Source organism: Chaetodon auriga, chromosome 17 (assembly GCF_051107435.1).
Source record: "Chaetodon auriga isolate fChaAug3 chromosome 17, fChaAug3.hap1, whole genome shotgun sequence".
NCBI classification, from domain to species: Eukaryota; Metazoa; Chordata; class Actinopteri; order Chaetodontiformes; family Chaetodontidae; genus Chaetodon; species Chaetodon auriga.
Genome location: NC_135090.1, coordinates 16,833,926 through 16,852,143, shown reverse-complemented (window position 1 = coordinate 16,852,143; position 18,218 = coordinate 16,833,926). Strand labels below are relative to the sequence as shown.

The window sequence follows — 18,218 nt, the reverse complement described above, 5'->3', positions numbered from 1 at the left end:
AAATGAGAAATGCTTTATGGCATTGCACTTATGAGGTGTTGACAGCTCAGGTGTGAAAGGCTCGACTTTGTTTCTAATACAAAGGCAACTTCCTTTGATGTACTAGATTTACCCTCGACTTTAGAATGACAGCCTGTAGCAACACTGAGTCAAGAGAGCAGAACCTCTGCTGTGTGTGTGTGTGTGTGTGTAACAGAGACAGAGGGCATAAACAGACAGACTGATCGACAAAATGTGCATCATGTTTAATCCTGCATCGAGTTCACCAGGCCATAATGCACATCTTCATCGCCTGTTAATTTCTCCTTTTGCATCCAACCACATTTGCTCGAAGCCTCTGGGATTCATAGAAAATAGGCTTTCACGACGGCAGTTCCTCCCGATGTTGCTAAAATGGAATTAATGACTTAGAGTAACCTTATTTCACAAAGCCCAAAAGCTGCTCCGGCGGCATCATTTTACAAGTTTCCCTGAGGAATTCTGCATTCGCTACAAAGAGCAAAAAAGAAGGAGGCGATTGGTTAAAAATCAGGATTTGGTTATGCTGCAGATAAGTGAGATTCTCTGTTGGGAGACAGGTCAAAATAAATAATAGACCTGGCTGTGAGTCATTAGAAGAAAAAAAGAAAGAAAGAAGCTTGATCTCAATTGTCAGATGTTTGGTGTTTGCGTCTCTGTGCAGCAGTCTGGGAAGGGTCTCGGTCTTGATTGACAGACTGTGTGCTGTATGCATGTAGCTCTGGTCCCCTGATGGCCCAATAGCCAGCTTTACTGTCCCATTTATGACACGAGCCAATCTGCCTCCAGCCGAGACTCTCCCTCAGCTTTTCACAGATTTGTATCCCCATTTTCCCCAAATTCATCTCACCCCCTGCTCCCCCTCCAGCTTACTTTAAGACTCACACATGCACAAACTGGCCCACACGCACACACACACACACACACACACACACACACACACACACACACACACACACACACACACACACAGATGCAAACACAGGCAAGCTGAGTTCACTGCAGTTGAGGATGATGTAAAGTGAGATACAAGTGGAAAAAGTGAGAGTTAACGGTCTGCCCGCAGCTCTCATGCACTGTTAAGTTCCTTTAATGTAAGCAGTATTTGGGAAAGTTAGCCAGTTATCCCGATCAGTCACTAGAGAGCGCTGTCCCGGCGTCTCTGCTCAGAAATCCCATTTTCGTTATGCTTGGGTGCAGCGTGAGCGACGTTTAATGTGCGACAAGGTTGATTATTTATGGTTTCTGCTGGAGCTTCTTGATCTCACTCGCTCTTCCGTGTGTGTGCGTGTGTGTGTGTGTGTGTGTGTGTGTGTGTGTGTGTGTGTGTGTGTGTGTGTGTGTGCGCGCAGTGATTCACGGACATGAGCAATTCTGAATTACTTTATATTCAGTAAAAAAAAAATTTTATTAGTTTTTTTGAATTATTACCAAACAACTGTGATGATATTCCTTTAATTTTTATCTTCATCCTTCCTCCTCCGGTGACTTGTTAGCGCATCCCTTCTCTCCGTTTGGGCATCCACTGGCAGACCTGTGCGTTATTTGAATTTCAGTTTAGGACCATTTAAAGACTGACCTCTTTCTAACCCTTCCCGTTATTTCAAGTGCAAAAACAAAGGGGGGGAAAGGCGCTTTTATCGTCTGCTTTCTGAAACCTGGTCCCCATCAAGCAGCAGTATGATGAATCTGAACAGTTTAATGTTTTTATTATAAGGTCAGTTAAATTAATCAGGCAATTCGTATTTTTTCTTAATATCTAATAAGCTACTTTTAAAGGTTACATTTTATCATTATTATATATATATTTTAAAAACACCAATATAAGGAAAAACAAACAAACAATTGGCTTTTTTTTGTTTGTTTTTTTTCCTTCAAGTTTCTGGAGTTAAATTAAGTCTTGGCAACAAAACTGGATTTGCTACAAAGGGAAGAAAACCTCGTCTGGAATAAAAGTCGAAAGATTTCAGTCGACTTTTCTTCTGAAACAGAGACAAATAAAATAAAATAAGAGTACAAAAATGTGACTTTTTAATTTCAGTGATACCTTTTCAGCCCGTTTTTGTAGTCGATGCTTTTATTAGATGCAAGACTGAAAGCCTGGAGTTGGAAAAGGCGACGGAGGCCAATTATAGGAAATAAGGCGCACATGTGATTTGAGTTTTTATGTGCTGGGAGTGTTTGCGGGGGGAGACGGTCTCGTTGTTTGCTGTTCATCGAGGATAAATCCCGTTCGAGTGAGTGGAAGTAATGTGACAAAGACAAACGTGAATGTGTATTTTTCTCTTGTGTTGGACGTGATGACTTGCAGCCGAAGCTGGAAGTTGAGGGGCGATCGTGCGTGCGCCATGGGGAACGCAGGGCTGCTGAAGGGCGACTAATTTGGGCCATTTCGTATTCAGTCTTGGACTTCAAATATGAAGAAATTCCACTCGTCGTTTTAGCCTCTTAGAAATTATGTTTCACTCATTTTTTAGAGGAAAGAGACGATTATTCGAGCTTGAAATTGGTTGTAAAACGATAGAAAATGTTGGATGTGGTACGCGGAGAGATTGCCACTTCGGCTAAGTCTATAACCTGGACTGAAGAGGGAAAATAAACTTGACGGCAAATCATGACAAATTTTCTCTTGACATTACCAGACGCTTTCTAATTGAATTAGAGTTGTGCGGCCATTGGCTATAGAGAGGGCTGGTACCCCCGCATGCTTCTCCAAAAGCTCCTCCCCTATCGCTTACAATCAGTTGGGCGTGTGGAGAACTACATCTTATAAGAGCCGCTGAGCATCTCATGTCCAGCCCATAATCTGATCTGAAAATCCGTAGGTGAGGAGAAGGTTTAACCTTCTTCCATCAGTCGTAAGGGAGGGAGGCGTGCAGAGACAGAAACGACCAGGGCACCGGTGATTGTGTCGCCTCCTTGGCTGAGATTCACTCTCCTGGAATCTTGAAACTCTTCTTATTTATTGCAAGATCTAAACAATGCAGTTAGAGAACATCCTTCCCAGCGCTAGCATCAATTTACCCAAGACCTTTTACAATCTCTCCTCGTCGGACAGTGCCAACAACAGCCCGAGGCCATCATCGCAGCTTGAATATCAAGACGTCGACCGGACGGAATCAGAGTCTAGCAGCGCTCCTAAGAAATATCTGAGCGGGGTGGGAAACGGGATGCTGGGTGAGGGAGAGGGGGACACTTTCACTAAAACCGGGCCCGATGGGAGGAAAGGCTCCCCGGTGCTCGGTGAGGACGAGTTGACGAGCGGTCGGCGTTACAACATAGACGAACTTGGCTCTGACAGATACTTCATCTCGTCGTCTCAGCCGAGTTCCGACATGGCAAGCCCCTGTTCCCTCTTTCCCTATGGACAGACCGGGTCGGTGTACACCGGGTCCAGCAGCTCCAGGTACCCGGCTTCACTTCATTACGGATCCGTCCTGCCACCAACAGGCTTCTCTTCCTCGTCCGTGTGCACCGGCCGGAGCCAGTTTAGCAGCGGAGGGTACCAGTTCAGCCAGGGTCCGGGCTGTTTGTACCCCTCCTATCCCGGGACGGGCACGGGTATTGGCTCCATGTCTCTGCCGGGGTCTGCCGCCGGAGCCAGAGCGCAGGTCTATCTGTGCAACCGGCCTCTCTGGCTGAAATTCCACAGGCACCAGACCGAGATGATCATCACCAAACAGGGCAGGTAAGCAGATGCGCAGCCGGAGGCTCTGAAGGCCCAGTTTAAACAAACGGAAGCCATGTGCAGAATATGAAATTCGTTTTAATATTTAACTTTGGCCGCTTTAGACTTTATGTTTCAAGATATTGTTCGATTTTTAACACATTTTTACGCATGAGCAAGATTTTACGCACACGATCCACATCTCCCTTTTGCGTATTTTTGTGGATTTTAGCGTTTTAAATTGCAAGTTTTCGTTTCTGGTAAATTGTAAATGCACAAGCACAACAAGCTAAAGATGACACTGATGACATTTGCATTTATTTCAAATTTAACGTCGAAGCGTTCTTCCAAATGCAACACGTGAAGTTTTCTGTTAGAGTTTGGCTCGCTTTCTGAGCACAGCTGTTTAATTATTCCTGTTTTCCTTTTTCCAGACGGATGTTCCCATTCCTCAGTTTCAACATCACTGGTCTCAACCTCACGGCCCATTACAATGTCTTTGTAGAAATTGTTTTGGCTGACCCGAATCACTGGCGCTTTCAGGGAGGAAAGTGGGTCACTTGTGGGAAAGCAGACAATAATATGCAAGGTGAGTTACAGAATCGGAGTCATTTTAGCTTTGGCAAATTTATGCTTTGTGTTTGTAGAAACTTGAAAAATTAATAGAAAAATTAATAGAACGCGTTTAGAAATGATGCAGCAATGTTGCATTTAGTCATGGCAGCTTGAGGATATGAGAATGAAATCTGAGTGTAAAAAGATTAGGATTGTTTTGGAAATAAAGGCAGTTTTTACTTTAATTTTTTCCAAACTGTTTTGACAAGTTGCGATTTTGAGTGTTTTAATGCAATAATTTAGGCTCTTCAGTACAAATTAATTTCAAGTGTCAAGTCATCACGGGAACCAGCTGAAGTGTGAAACTGCTGGTTAAATAGGCCTTTCAGATGACTGGTGCTACAAAGAGTTATAACTTTAAATCCATCCAAAAAATTCTAAATTCTTTATTAGATAATTTAATAAAAGAAAACAATTGGAAAAAAAGAAACATTTTTCAGCTTAAAAAAAAGGTAAGAATTTTATTCCAGGAAATTTCATTCACCCTTCTCTAATTTATGATCAGATATTTGCTTTTATTAAAAAATAATTCACCTAATCGAGTGTATTTCAATTTAATATTTGAGACTTCAGATTCGTACAGTAAAAAGATCAGGTGCATTATCAGCCATCGAAAAATAATGTCTGAGAGAAGAATGTGCTTATTGTTTCACAGACACAAGCTCTCTTCTTTTCTGATTCTTACATTTTTCATTTTTCTCTTTCAGGTAACAAAATGTACGTCCATCCTGAATCTCCGAACACTGGTGCTCACTGGATGAGGCAAGAAATCTCTTTTGGCAAGTTGAAGCTGACCAACAATAAAGGGGCCAACAACAACAACACACAGGTTAGATATTGATTTACAATGTGCTCGAATACATAATTTGCCAGCTGTTTACTGGTGTCACTATTGTTGTCACTATTATTTCTGATTTTATAATAATTTGGCTACAATATTTTTTTAGGATCGTATGACTTTCAAGCTTGATTGGCACCTTTTTAAAGATACTCCATAACAAGTACCTATTTTATTTTTGCTAAAGAATGCAAACACACTTCCTGTTTTGAAATCTGCAGCATTGCACTTCTTTCTCCTTTTGCAGATGATAGTTTTGCAGTCGCTTCATAAATACCAACCGCGACTGCACATCGTGGAGGTGACAGAAGACGGAGTGGAGGACATGACCAACGAGGCTAGAACTCAAACCTTCACCTTCCCAGAGAACCAGTTTATAGCCGTCACTGCCTACCAGAACACAGATGTAAGCATTTCAGCAATATGTTTTGTTTGATTTACAATTTGTTCATCTATTTAGATACAAATTTAACCTATTTTGAATGGCATATATTAAAAATTCTTTATTATTGCTCCTCAGTCAGCCAGTGCCGTTGCTTGCCTTAAGATGCACTTTACTTACGCAAGGTTTCTGTTTTGTTTGTTGTTTTGTTTCAGATCACACAGCTGAAGATAGATCACAACCCTTTTGCGAAAGGCTTCCGGGACAATTATGACTCGTACGTGTCTTCAGCCACACCGCTTGAAGTGATCTGTTTTCATGTCGTACACTATTTAATGCACGCATGTTTTTCCTGCAACTAATTTTTTCTTTTTTCTCTCTCTTTCAGGATGTACACAGCTCCAGAGAGTGACAGGTTGACTCCATCCCCAACGGACTCCCCTCGCTCCACCCAAATCGTGCCCGGGGCCCGCTATGCCATGCAGCCTTTCTTTCAGGACCAGTTCGTCAACAACCTGCCTCAGAACCGCTTCTACACCAGCGAGAGGGCCGTTCCCCAAACCAACAGCCTTCTCTCTCCACAGAGCGAGGACGCCAGCGCCGCTGCCTCAGCCCAGCGCTGGTTTGTCCCCCCAGTTCAGCAGCCGGGCTCCAACAAGTTGGATCTGTCGTATGAGAATGACTATTCCACCAGTAGCCTGCTGTCCTACGGCATCAAGCCCCTGTCCCTGCAGACATCCCACGCCCTCAGCTACTACCCAGACTCGGCCTTTGCCTCCATGGCCGCAGGCTGGGGCACCAGAAGCTCTTACCAGCGCAAGATGACCACGGGCCTGCCCTGGTCCCCTCGTCCAAGCCCCCCAGCCTTCCCGGAGGACCAGCTGGGGGTTACTAAAGACAAGCTGCCCGAGGAAAGCGCGCCGCCAGCCTCGACCTGGATCGAGACGTCCCACTCACTGAAATCGGTGGACTCTACCGATTCTGGTGTGTACTCCGTGGTGTGCAAAAGGCGCAGAATGTCCCCTGGGGGCTCAAGCACAGAGAACTCCCCCACCATCAAGTGTGAGGACTTGACTACGGAGGAGTACAACAAGGACAACCCAAAAGGCATGGGTTATTATGCATTCTACACAAGCCCCTAAGACTGTATTTATTGAAACTGAATATAATTCTTCTGTTTATTATTGAGTGCTCTCCATTCCTTGTTAATGTCTTTTTTCTCTTTTCTCTAAAGGTGCCAAAGCTTAGTGTTCCCCCAAGCAAGCTGCACAAGGTTATTTTCCCAGGCCAGCCCCTCTCACATACCTGAGCAGAAACATGCATAGTGATTGTTGTTTTTGAAAAAGCATGTCCCTTTTTAATCATTTATTTTTACAACTTTTTTTTTTTTTACGAATGTGATTTTTTCTCCCTGCGTATTTAAGTCTTTTTCGTTGTACAGTATTCGTGCACTTTAGAATGTGATGTATCTTGTACAAATTGTCTTCATGGAGGTGTTATTAAATGGATAATAAAACCGCTTTTCACAAAGCATTGTCCAAATGCCTTTCTCAGTATGTTTTATTCATATATGATGGCCATGTGACATTAAGACAGGCCAGTGGCAGTTCTTCAGATAATTTACTTTGATCAGCTGTAAATAAAAATCTATACATGCATATTAAAGCATACAACAGCTGCGGCAGGAACCGAAATAACCGGATGTGATATGTTTTCAGTTAAATCTGAATAAAAAAAGGTGCATGTCTTGGTATGCAGTGAATGTGTACGAGTAGGAGGACCTGTAACACTACTGTGCAGTAATTTATGGCTTGTTGCAGAGGCCATCAGTTTGGGCCTCTAAAATGGAGGCCCCCGATTGGTTGCAGCCAACAGGTTGACATTGCAACAAGTAGTGTAAATTCTACCCTGCATCTGAATAACGCTGCATTCCAGCAGGGTGGAGGGCAATAAAATATGGCCAATTTCATCTTATTTTGTAGTCATTTTAAGCATATTTAAGAATATTATGTAAGTATTATCAACATTTCTCCTGGAAGCAACGTGAGACGAGCTGCAAATGAGTGCAGAAAAAATTTCCAGCAACATAACATATAATTCAATACGCTTCCGCATCTGCTGCTTCACGTCTATCATCCCTCTCCGCTAAAACAGCATATTTAATGGGTTTTTCTTCCAGTTTTCTTACATATGCAAACACAATCGAGTATCATAAATGCAAATGATCATGAGCGTGGTAAGTGATGACAGAAAATGATAAGGGAACGCGATGGCACGTAGTGTGAAAGCCTGTTTCTGTTTCAAGGCCTCAGTCTGAAGCACTAAGATAAATTTTATCTTACTGCTGAAATCTCACTCGGTGCAGGATAAAAGATGGGTGTGCTCAGTGGAGATGATCTGCATTCAGAGACGTATATGACACATGTTTCTGTCGACTTAAAATTCACGGATTTCGTTTAAGTAAACCAGATATGAACATACTGAGGTTGAGCTTGTTTGTTTCATATGTGGGGTAAATGTGTTTTGTCTGTGCGTTTTGCTTTGTTTCCCTATGATGTAGATTTTATATATTAGGAAATTAAAATTAAAAAAAAAAAGAGAAAAGGATATTTTTGTCATGTTTTCTCGCTCCTTGAAATAGGAGGCAGAAATTCTCAGAGCTCACGGTGTTTATGTACAAAAGAGCTGAGCAATCCTTTTCAAGCTCCAAATAAGTGTTACAAGGTAACATCACAGCTCACAATTCAAGTGAGCAAAGTGTGATTTAGATATGAGATTTATATGTCTTACATGACGTTACTCACAACACACATCCAATTAGGAGAAAAGCGCACAAAAGCACATAGCCCTACTATTCCTTCTGTTGTTGCCATGGCGTTTTCACACATTTTATCATTTACCTAAGTAATGCAACTGCATGCGAGGCACGCGTACCTAGAAAATATGAAAACGGGCTAAATGAAAAATGGTCCATCATCCATCCAACTAAGGGCAATGTACAGCTCAACACCTCTATTTATACTGTATATCTATGGCCTCTCCAAAAGTGGATTAGTGGAGATAAAATCCACGAAAAGAGAAGTCATAATATTCACACACATACTTGGCTCATGTTCTCGGCACCTGTTTTTCCTCAGTGAAAATACTTCAAATCCTCCCCCATAAGGGCCCCAATTTGAATTGATTTACATACTCGAATTCTAATTAATTCTGTTGTCAGACTCCTTGACAAAGTGAGGAGTCTGACTAACTCCAATTAACACCTCCTAACAAGGTAGAGTGCTTGATTGCCCTGGCCTCTCAGGAAAGCTGTAAGAAAAAAGGCTCTTGGGGAGGGGGGGGTTTTCGAGTCTGGAGAATAAAAATGTTTGCACTTGTGCGTGTCAGCAAATTGTATTTCAGAGCATCTGATGATGTTTTTCGTCTCATTTCCATGTTGTCTTGACCTTTGCTCATCAGTGGTTTGAGGTGGAGAATAGCTGTCAAAATCATGACTGGACAACTACAGCAACGGCAGGAACTAGAAAAGGGAGACTCAGAGATGTGATAGTAACAGATGAGTGAGAACCAGAGAGAAAAACTATGAGAACTTAACACTCCTGCAACCTATAACCCATAGCTAACTTATAACTAGCGGTTCCTACAACCTTTTTCTCAGCCTGCATACCCAAAATAAATTTTTGAGACGTCTTGACAATAAAATATTGACGTTTGTGTTGACCTCAGAATTTGCAGGCGTAATTGTAAAAACTATTTCACATCGATCACGATAAAGACTGCAGTCTGACTTCCAGTAATCATATCATTGCTGGAATTTGCCTTCCCACATGGAACTGCAGCACACAAACATACCCAAGCATATACTTGCTTCAAGGGTGCAACCACTGCCGCCAATAGTGCTTCATCCTGTTTAAATGCCTTGTCAAAACCATGTTGGCATTGATATTGGGCACTGCAGATATATTCTCTGCCATCCTCCCACAGGAATAAAATGTCCTGTCAATGAAGCTGCATACACAGCGACAGCATGACTTACATACCCTGTAACAAGGACGTCTATCTTGTATCTAAACTACAAATCTCCTCCACTGCAGCTCTGTAAACATCATTTACTTGATGGATATTCCACAACTTCACAACGAGTGTTTCTTGTGAGCTCACCGTCAACTCCAGAAACCCAGCAACAAGTCGATAGATTGTGTCTTTCTCAACCATTCATGCAAGAAGTACAGTAATCAATAGACACCTCTACAGCATGCTTCCACAAATTCAGACCATGTTGCCTTGGTCTGAGATATGCGTATTGAGATAAGACCTGACAAACTGACTACTGTGTTCTGCTGCTGGCTACAATCTCAGTAACTGACTTTTTTTTTGTTGCAATGTCTGTAATTCAAGGCCAACCAGCGGTTTGTAGAAATTACAGCATTATTAGTAAAACTTAAGTTCTCATTTATGTCTCGTGTCTGTGCCCTTCCCTCAGGCCGTCCATCGGTGACCACGTGGAGAGTTCGTGTAAGAAAGGCCAAGGAGGCTACGGAGACATTGTACCCAAGGAGGGCTGACATCTAAACACAGATGAAGGCCTGAGGCTGTTTCCTCACCTTCAGTCACACACTATTACTGCTCTCACTGGCTAAATGCAGCCACAGGCAGACATGTGTGTCTGGGTCAAGATTTTTTAGACGCCCCTTTTAAAAAGTAACCTACGGACAAGCAAGACTGCAACGGTGGCGATTATGCTTCCTCTACACGCTGTATTTCCCCTTTTGATGTGTTGATAAATGTCACCGTCGTTAAATGGTTATCAGGCCAGTTAGAATTACTGCAAAGTTGTTCCTCAGGGACGGTTTGAGTCTCCTACGGTCACTCTGTTGCTTTGTGATGTATTCACTCAGGATCTAGTTAATCACTGTTATTTTACAGAGTTTCAATGTTTCAATGTCATTAGTCGACATGAGTCAGATCGATTCTTTCTAATTACATCTGAAATGATGGATACAGTTATCTTTCTGGTGAATGCACGCGCACTCGGGCCCTCTCTAAAGCCAGCAACCAGGACTATATTACACTCTACCATCCTTGGGGATAACTAGGCCAACACAAAAATACACAAAGATACCTCCTGGCACCTATGCATGTCATGCAATATTTTATAGGAAGTCAGTGAGCATATGTTCTTTGTTTTATTAAGCGGAGGTCATGGACACTGACAGTTCTAATGATGCTGACAAAGGCTCTCCTTTTAGCTCGCCCCAGGTGTCTATGTACACAACACACTGCTTTATTTAGTCTCACTTACCTCCTTTGGACCTGGTTAATCAGCAGTTAAAGAGGGGGTGGGCTGACTACAGCACGGGTGTAATGCTCACAGGTCTGTTGGAGTGAGACCCTGGTGTGAGATGAGTCTCAAGTTAGCAGGGCCACAACTGTTTGGAGAAGGGCGTTGAGTGTTAGCAGAGAGCACGGAGGTGAGAGGAACTGGAGGCGCGGAAGGGCCTTGTGTCGGTGCCCTCAGACGGCGTGTGCAGCGTGCAGGCAAGGCCCTGACTCACTGGTGCATGGATAATGTTGGAGAGAGTATCCCGCAGCTAAGCTGCACTTAACAGCACATTGATTTCAAACCCCTGTCTTCCCTCTGGAGGGCAGTGGGACGCACCTCAACAGGCCAGACCCCCCCACCCCCCCTTCCCACCTCCCCCTTCTGACCACCACCACTATTTACCATCTCCACAACCTACCCCTCCCATCATCTACCCATCAGTAAGTCGATTTGGGTACACTATGCTGGTCACTGGCCTCTACTCCCCCCTCCCCTGAGTGTCCCAGAGGAGCTGAACAGGATTCAGGGGCTCTAAGGCTCCCGCAAGACCCTAGTCTTGAGAGTAATGTTTTGGGTTGGGCATGCAGAGGCAGCCGTGTGGAAAAGATCTGTGGTCAAAATCAATGCATTGGCACTTTGATGGAGCGCTCCAACAGATTTGGGAATTTCACATTCTCCTCTTTCTCTCCTGGCACCCTGAGAAAAAACAACATCCACTCAGCCTTCCGGGAAAGAGGGGCTCTTAATTTCTACAGCTTCTGGGACAAAACATGACACAGTCGATATTCATTCATTTGGTGGCGAGTGTTTAACATGTTACACTCTCCAATCTGTCACCTCTAGCAGGAGGGGTCGCCACACTGCTCAAAGCTAAATCAAAAATTTCTGCTTGACACACACACACACACAGTCTGTAAGTTCTGCAGCCATGCCTTTAATACCTGATGTTATATTTGACATAAAGACACAAGGGTTGTAATTGTTCTGCTATGATAATCTCAGCACAGCTCCTCTTTCTGCTTTTTTCCCCTCAGAAGCCTTCAAAGAGTAAACTTTCTTTCTCACCATCACCACACCTTGCAATCTTGCATCTCTTTACGTGAGTCCCAGCACAGGTGGATGCCAGTGTGGTGCTTCTTCCACTTGTCTAACTTCTGACTCATCTCCCAGCTGCATTATGTGGATGCATGTTTCAGGAGCCGTACACAGCACTCGTCTTTGTGCGCTAATGGGCTCTCAGCATCTTTAAGACTCAGGGTACAATTAAGAGGTGATAGTTTGATCTCCCACCTCGCAGTTCTATTTCTGAGCCGCCGCGTGATTATGCCGGAGGTTGATGGGCGGGTGAGGAATGGGCTCTATTTAAGGGACGACACCAGTGAACTCTTCTGGAAGAACAGACTACTTTTGCTGTTTGCACCTGACTGATTTCCATTCCAACCGTATTGTACTCCACTGCGGTTAAATTTATGACATGATCACAATGTGATTTTGTAATAGGCTGGTGCACATGACTGAAGGTGTTTACTGTAATTACATCAGAAGTTAACTTTCTATTTTTCAGAGTCTGTGCTAAACCCCACTGATGTGTAAGCAAGCTTGTGCTACAGTTGCTTCCTGGTCTAGGTCATTAAAGGTAACGGCAGAAGCCATCATGTAGCCACACTAACCTAACCTAACCTATTTACTCTGAGGCTCAAAATACATTCCTCCATCTGAAGCTTGGTTTGTGATCATAAAGCATGTTTTTGATGGTTTAAAATGTGTCTAGGCTATAACAGGCCACTTTACATATCATGTAGCCTAAATGAGCATAAATAAAACAGAACTGAAGGTAATATCCCCGAGGCGTGAATTAAATATGCTCATATCTTGCAGCCAACCTCTGTTTTATCTGACTAGGAAGAAATGGCTGGTGCGGCACTGCCATCTGCTGGGGAAAATACAGTATTACATGGTTGTATCAATTTTTCAATACGTTAAAAGAAAAGGTGGTTTTGTACTACAGGATGACATCAATGAATTAATTTTGAGTATGTGCAATTACTTTACATGATTTCATTGATTAATTTCAGGTGACAAAACATCTGCATACAATGTAGTTTTTAATGCCTCAAGCGGTTTCTCTCAACTTCTTGAATAGTTAAAGCTCAAAGTCATATTTAACATAAATTACAGCTATATTCTATATAAACTGTTTTACACGAAATTCTGTTTGTCAGCTGTGTTTGTTACAAATGAGAACACACTTTATTGCTGTGTTAATACTGCTGGAGTAAATACATCTTTAACAGCATCATGGTAGGATGCATTTGGTTGTTTTAGTCATTTCAGCCTGTTCAGGAACAGTATGGCTATGGCTGCTTTGGCTTTCCAACATAGACTTTGCCTTTCAGGAGCTTTAAAGTTAAATGAAAAATACTCTTCATTCACGCCATAATGTGCCAAAAAAAAAATCAAATACAACATATCTCCATACATGACAAAACCTGGGGATCTCGACTAGAATTCAAAATAAAGTTTTATATGTTTTAATAGTTCACGTGTGTCCAACCGAGGCTCGTAGATGTATAATGATAGGCCACGTTTGAGATGATGGAAACTCAAGTCCTCCCCGCAGAGTGAAAGAGGTTTAGGAAAGAAATATCATAACAAAAAAGCCCGCTTGGGACTTTGAGGCGACAAGGAAATGGCCCCCGCCCTCATCGTTGCGTTCTCACATTTGATTGGCTGAAAACGCCGGGTATTGAAGACGAATTGGCAATCAGTCACTGTCAATCATTTTAGAGGCGTGTCTACACCTCGTCGTTAGGGAAAGCGCAGCCAGTCCCTAGTACGCACAAGTGTCACCCAACCCCGGTCCCTTCCACACATCAACTGGGCAGAAATAAAAATAATAATAATAAAGAACTAACGATGTGCACGAGACCGGCAGCAGGTGAAATGGACGAACCTTCGGAACAAATGAGGCCCCTCTTGAGAACAGTAAGTACCCGCCCTACACAGTTAACCGCTGGCCCACCATTATATTTGTACGGCTCTTTGTCCGTATGCGTTCCCTGTTTGCCAAGCAGCCGTGGAAGTACGAGGGATGCTTGGAGTCAGATTCGGTGAGGCACCATCCGGCGGCTGCTATTGTTAGCCGGCTTCTACTTCTGACACGTGGCATGGGTACAAGTTGTGTTCAGGTCTCTTGTTAAGTCAGCGAAAGCGTTCATTCAGATATATTTTACAGAAATCTGGTTTTCTGCCCAGTTTGACCGCTTGGTTCGTCTTCATTTGTTTCCTGTCAGTAGCATTACTTGCTAACGTTAATGAATTAGCCGGGCACGAGCAAAGTCCAGCGACGTTATTAGCCGTAACGTTAAATTAATGTGTCCTGTTAGCTTGCAAGTCCGGACATTAGTGTATGTCCAAACTAAAACGTACACATAATTAGCGTTAGTTATTAGCCTTTGGCGTTGCCAGAGTGAGCCTGACACTAGTTTATAATGTCTAATTAACGTTACACGGCTTCAGTTACCGGCTTTGAACCGTTTCCCCCCTGACGTTCAACAGGTTTACTTATCCGTTACTGTCCCAGCTCGTCACTTGATAAGATCTGCTGGTACATTTGCAGAAATTAACGGCTAATTTGCATATCAAATGCGCCCAAAATAGATCGGCTTTGTGACATTTCCAAGTCAGGAAATGCTGCTAATTTTACTGTGAAAGCATGTGCGCAAGTGAAAGGAAAAGCAGACATGGAGCTGGAGGACAAATTAGTAGAGTAGCAGACACGTACGCTTCAGCAGGTTACGGCCACCAGAGCCTCTTCAGTGTGATGTTTTAACAGAGTTATGGCTGAGAGTATGTCAGAGACCCACATCCTGTCTGTCTGGGTGTAACTTTAGTCTCAGCTGGGTTGATGAGCATCAAACGCACAGCGGCGTGAACACACCCAAATAAAGAAACTGGTTGCAGTGCTAAGTTTAAAATGCATGCTGGCTGACATCAATGCTGGTGTAGGGTTGTCCACCACTGTGTGTGTGTACCTAGATGTGTGAATGTATGACCATGTACATCAGAGGAAACTTGACTCCTGGTTGCCCATTGGAAAAGGTTGCAGATAACTTCTTCCTTGGCCATGAAAGTCAATGCATTCACTGTGACACACGACCTTTCAGGCGGTAATTCAGCTGCTTGATGCCTAAACATGGGCAAATTAAGTGCACACCCCTAAAACTGCACATCCCAAACAACACACCATTGTTAAGCTTTGAGTCTGACATTCAGCTCATGTATGCATGTTTAAAAAACAAGTCTGGGTTTCAACAAGAGACTCAGGTTATTTTCAGGCTTGCGTTTTGAGCAATGCTATTGTTGGGGGTCTTTAAAAAAAAAAGTGACATTCAGAGAGAAACTTTGCTGTTAATTAGATTGAGAATGAAAGGTTCGGATCAGAATGCACGGAAATAAAGCCAGGAAAGTCCACTCCTCAAAAAGGTTTATTTTTCTCCAAAAGGAGTTACATTAAGGAACATAAAGACAGAACAAAACATGGGCTGTTGAATCTGAAAGAGGATATAAACGCACAATTAAAAATTAACACACTTAATCAAATTAGCCTCACATGTCCCTCTTAAAGCAATAAAGATAAAGTTCTCTATTAATCTAACAAGGACATCGGACAGGAACTAAAGATTAAGATAAATTCCTCCTACCAGAACTGCCTCTCCATGCAAAGGTGACAAGGTGAGGGAGTGGGCGTGCAGTCTTTAAATAAGGAGGGATCAGGTGAACTTAATCAGGTAAACAAGGGGTGACAAAGGGTGAACACAAGGGCTAATTGGTAATGAGGAAAGGAATTGAGATAAAGGAAGTGCAGTAGGTGAGGAAGGACATGAAAAAATAAAAGAACATGTGTGTCTTTACTATAGATGCCATTGATCTAATGGGCTTAAACAATGAGAATCTCATCTAGAAAAAGAATCATACCAAGAATGAACATACCTTTACACCACCTGAGGCTGTTTTTGTGGCATTGTATGAGAGAGCTAACCAGAGGACTCGACTTTTAAGTGACCTGTATTAGTGTTAACTAGCGTGAGGCTGAAGTTACACTTGCTCTTAACAGCATGTTTGCACACACATGATGGCTGCTTAGTTTATCCTGCCTCTGTTTGGAGCGTTGAGTGCGAACGTCCTCAGAAATCAACACCAAATGTGCTTGAAAGCAGAAAGCAGAGCGTGACAGCAAACCCCTCTGGAAAACTGAGTAGCTCACTGTGTATTTTGTGGTGGACATTTTTAAAATACTGGTGGTATTTCTCATTAGTTTCTCACATTGGCAGAGTGAGAGAAACATACTCGCCATTGTCACGATAGGCTTCAGGGCCTTGCAGACCATCTACAGTGGCGCCACTGTGGCTTTTTCTGCCACGATATCAGAATTAACAAACGATAACCTCCAGTATCACCGTGTTTTTTTGTTTCCATCATGCAAATCCAGAAGTTCCCTGCGGTCCGGTGTGTCGAGTGGTGTCCTCCAGTAAATGCGTAGTACAGCATGTGAGCAGTTATGTTCATTACACAGCCAGCTGTCCACACAAACGCATGCTTAAAAAGTATTATAGTGTGTTAACAGATTGATTTTTATGGAATACTCCTTCCTCAGCTGTGTTTTGCATGTTTGACCTCTAAGATCAGGTCCGTTTCAACAGTCTAATGAATGGCCGTCGTACTAGAAAGTGCTGTATCAGCAAACATCTTGAGGTTGATATGTGTATTTCATTAAAGAACAACAACAAAAAGCCATAAAGTGATTATAATATTCAAAACTCACACACACACCAATGGCTTACTGATGGACCACCCTTTTTTATGTTTGGTCCATGTGTTTTATTTTGGCAATCAATATGTACTTTCTGACATTCTGAACTCTGAACTCACCCTGAACTCTGTTTATCAGCCATACTAACTTGGTCCAACAGTGTCCAACAGAATTTTATCTCAGGTGTTTGTCGGCTTGCCAGGAGACGAGGGATTTGAGCGTCCTGTTGTTCCACAACTGAAAGAGGGTTTTAGTCCAGCCAGTGTTATTGGCTTAGCACTTACTGCCGGCGTTAGTGAGTGTTTTATGAAGCTCACTCGCTGCATGGTATTGCTTTTAATGGGTAATTACACAGAATGAGCCTCTTTGCCAGTCTTACGGTGCTCTGTTCTGTTCTGCTCAGCTATACCATGATAGCATGATAACAAATTCCTACTGAACCAACTACAGGCTAATTGGTGTGCACAACAAAGAGTTTGTTGGGTTATATTGTTCCCAATCTACTTTCTGTAAGACTGAAATGTACTTTCAGAAAGTAGGATGCGATTAAACGGTACAGCAGTCCACAAGCTTTTAAGGGTTTTTCTGAAGTAATGATGAAGTCCACTAAATAGATTAGAAAGTGACACAGTTGTGTGTACCACTGCGCTGTGTTTGCTTTTGATTCAAAGAAATTACTTTACTTTCAATGCATTTACACTCTGGAGCTGCTCCGTCAAGCTGCAGACTTCCAGGCAACCAACCTGCCTTTATTTAGTTGCTCATCAACAGTAGCTGTGTAGGTGGGAGAGATTGTCTTTCATTTACCTTAGCCACCCACATTTCTCCAACTAGCGAGGGGATTCAAAGAAGCAACATTTGATCAAAACCCTCCTTTTGCAGCCTGTAGATTATTGCTGGGCGATCTTTGATTTGAGCCCCACTGACTGCGGCTGAAACACTGACATTTTGAAGCTTGTGTGTAGACAGAACATTGCCCTAAAGGTCCATTTATAAATGTAAAAGACAGATCAAAGGGCCAAAGACTGCACTGCTCTAAATGGTGTTATGCTGTTGTCTGCCATGTGTACAAAGAGGATTTGAAAGCTCATCCAATTACAAGAAAACGTATCAATCCAATAATGCGTCTAAGTGTTGTCTGAGTCTGATGGTTGCCGATAATGGGAGCTTGGTTTTCTGTTGTGTGGCGATGCTGTAGAAACTGGGATGGATAATGGATCTAAAACATAAGAAGTAATCTTTGGTCCCTAAGCCTCTTTCTTCCGTGTTAACAGTGGGAGGTGCACACGCAACCCAGTGCCAGAAAAAACTTTGTCTTACCTCACAATCCTTATTGGATGGCTGACTGTATGGATGGATGGATGTGCTTAGATCTGAAGCAATTAGTCAAGTAATTGATGGGTAGATTAGCAGAACAATAATGCAACTATTTTGGTGATTAATAGTTTTAGTCAGTTTTCAAACTTCTCAAATGTGACAATTTGCTGGCTTTTCTGAATGTCTTTGGGTTTTGGACTGCTCATCAGCAAAACAAGCAGGTTGATGTCTTTCGTCTTGGGGTTA

General features: G+C 42.8%; 2 protein-coding genes across 7 annotated transcripts in view; both read left to right on the top strand.

The window, feature by feature from the left end:
* The first annotated feature begins 2,782 nt into the window (after positions 1-2,782).
* eomesa (eomesodermin homolog a) lies at positions 2,783-7,062 on the top strand. Of its 2 annotated transcripts, XM_076755164.1 has the most exons (7): positions 2,783-3,706; positions 4,120-4,274; positions 5,008-5,129; positions 5,386-5,544; positions 5,736-5,797; positions 5,909-6,627; positions 6,755-7,062. In XM_076755164.1, the coding sequence occupies exons 1-7, from the start codon at positions 3,000-3,002 to the stop codon at positions 6,766-6,768; spliced, it is 1,938 nt and encodes a 645-aa protein (XP_076611279.1). In that variant the 5' UTR covers positions 2,783-2,999; the 3' UTR covers positions 6,769-7,062. The 2 variants fall into 2 exon arrangements, with proteins under 2 accessions (XP_076611279.1, XP_076611278.1); XM_076755163.1 differs by having other exon boundaries at positions 2,851-3,706; positions 5,909-6,797.
* A 6,630-nt stretch (positions 7,063-13,692) lies between these two features.
* The window catches only part of LOC143335611 (sodium bicarbonate cotransporter 3-like), a 41,848-nt gene continuing 37,322 nt past the window's right edge, over positions 13,693-18,218 (top strand). For all 5 annotated transcript variants that reach the window (XM_076755162.1, XM_076755161.1, XM_076755158.1 and 2 more), the window contains exon 1: positions 13,693-13,828. In XM_076755162.1, the coding sequence (XP_076611277.1) occupies positions 13,760-13,828 (69 nt within the window). In that variant the 5' untranslated portion in view covers positions 13,693-13,759. The remainder of the gene's footprint in view (positions 13,829-18,218) is intronic.

Excerpts from the sequence above, each read along its gene's own strand:
- eomesa (XM_076755163.1), top strand. The coding sequence starts at position 3,000 with ATGCAGTTAGAGAACATCCTTCCCAGCGCTAGCATCAATTTACCCAAG. Across the intron at positions 3,707-4,119 it reads ATCATCACCAAACAGGGCAG|ACGGATGTTCCCATTCCTCA; the intron begins GTAAGCAGATGC and ends TCCTTTTTCCAG. Across the intron at positions 4,275-5,007 it reads AGCAGACAATAATATGCAAG|GTAACAAAATGTACGTCCAT; the intron begins GTGAGTTACAGA and ends TTTCTCTTTCAG.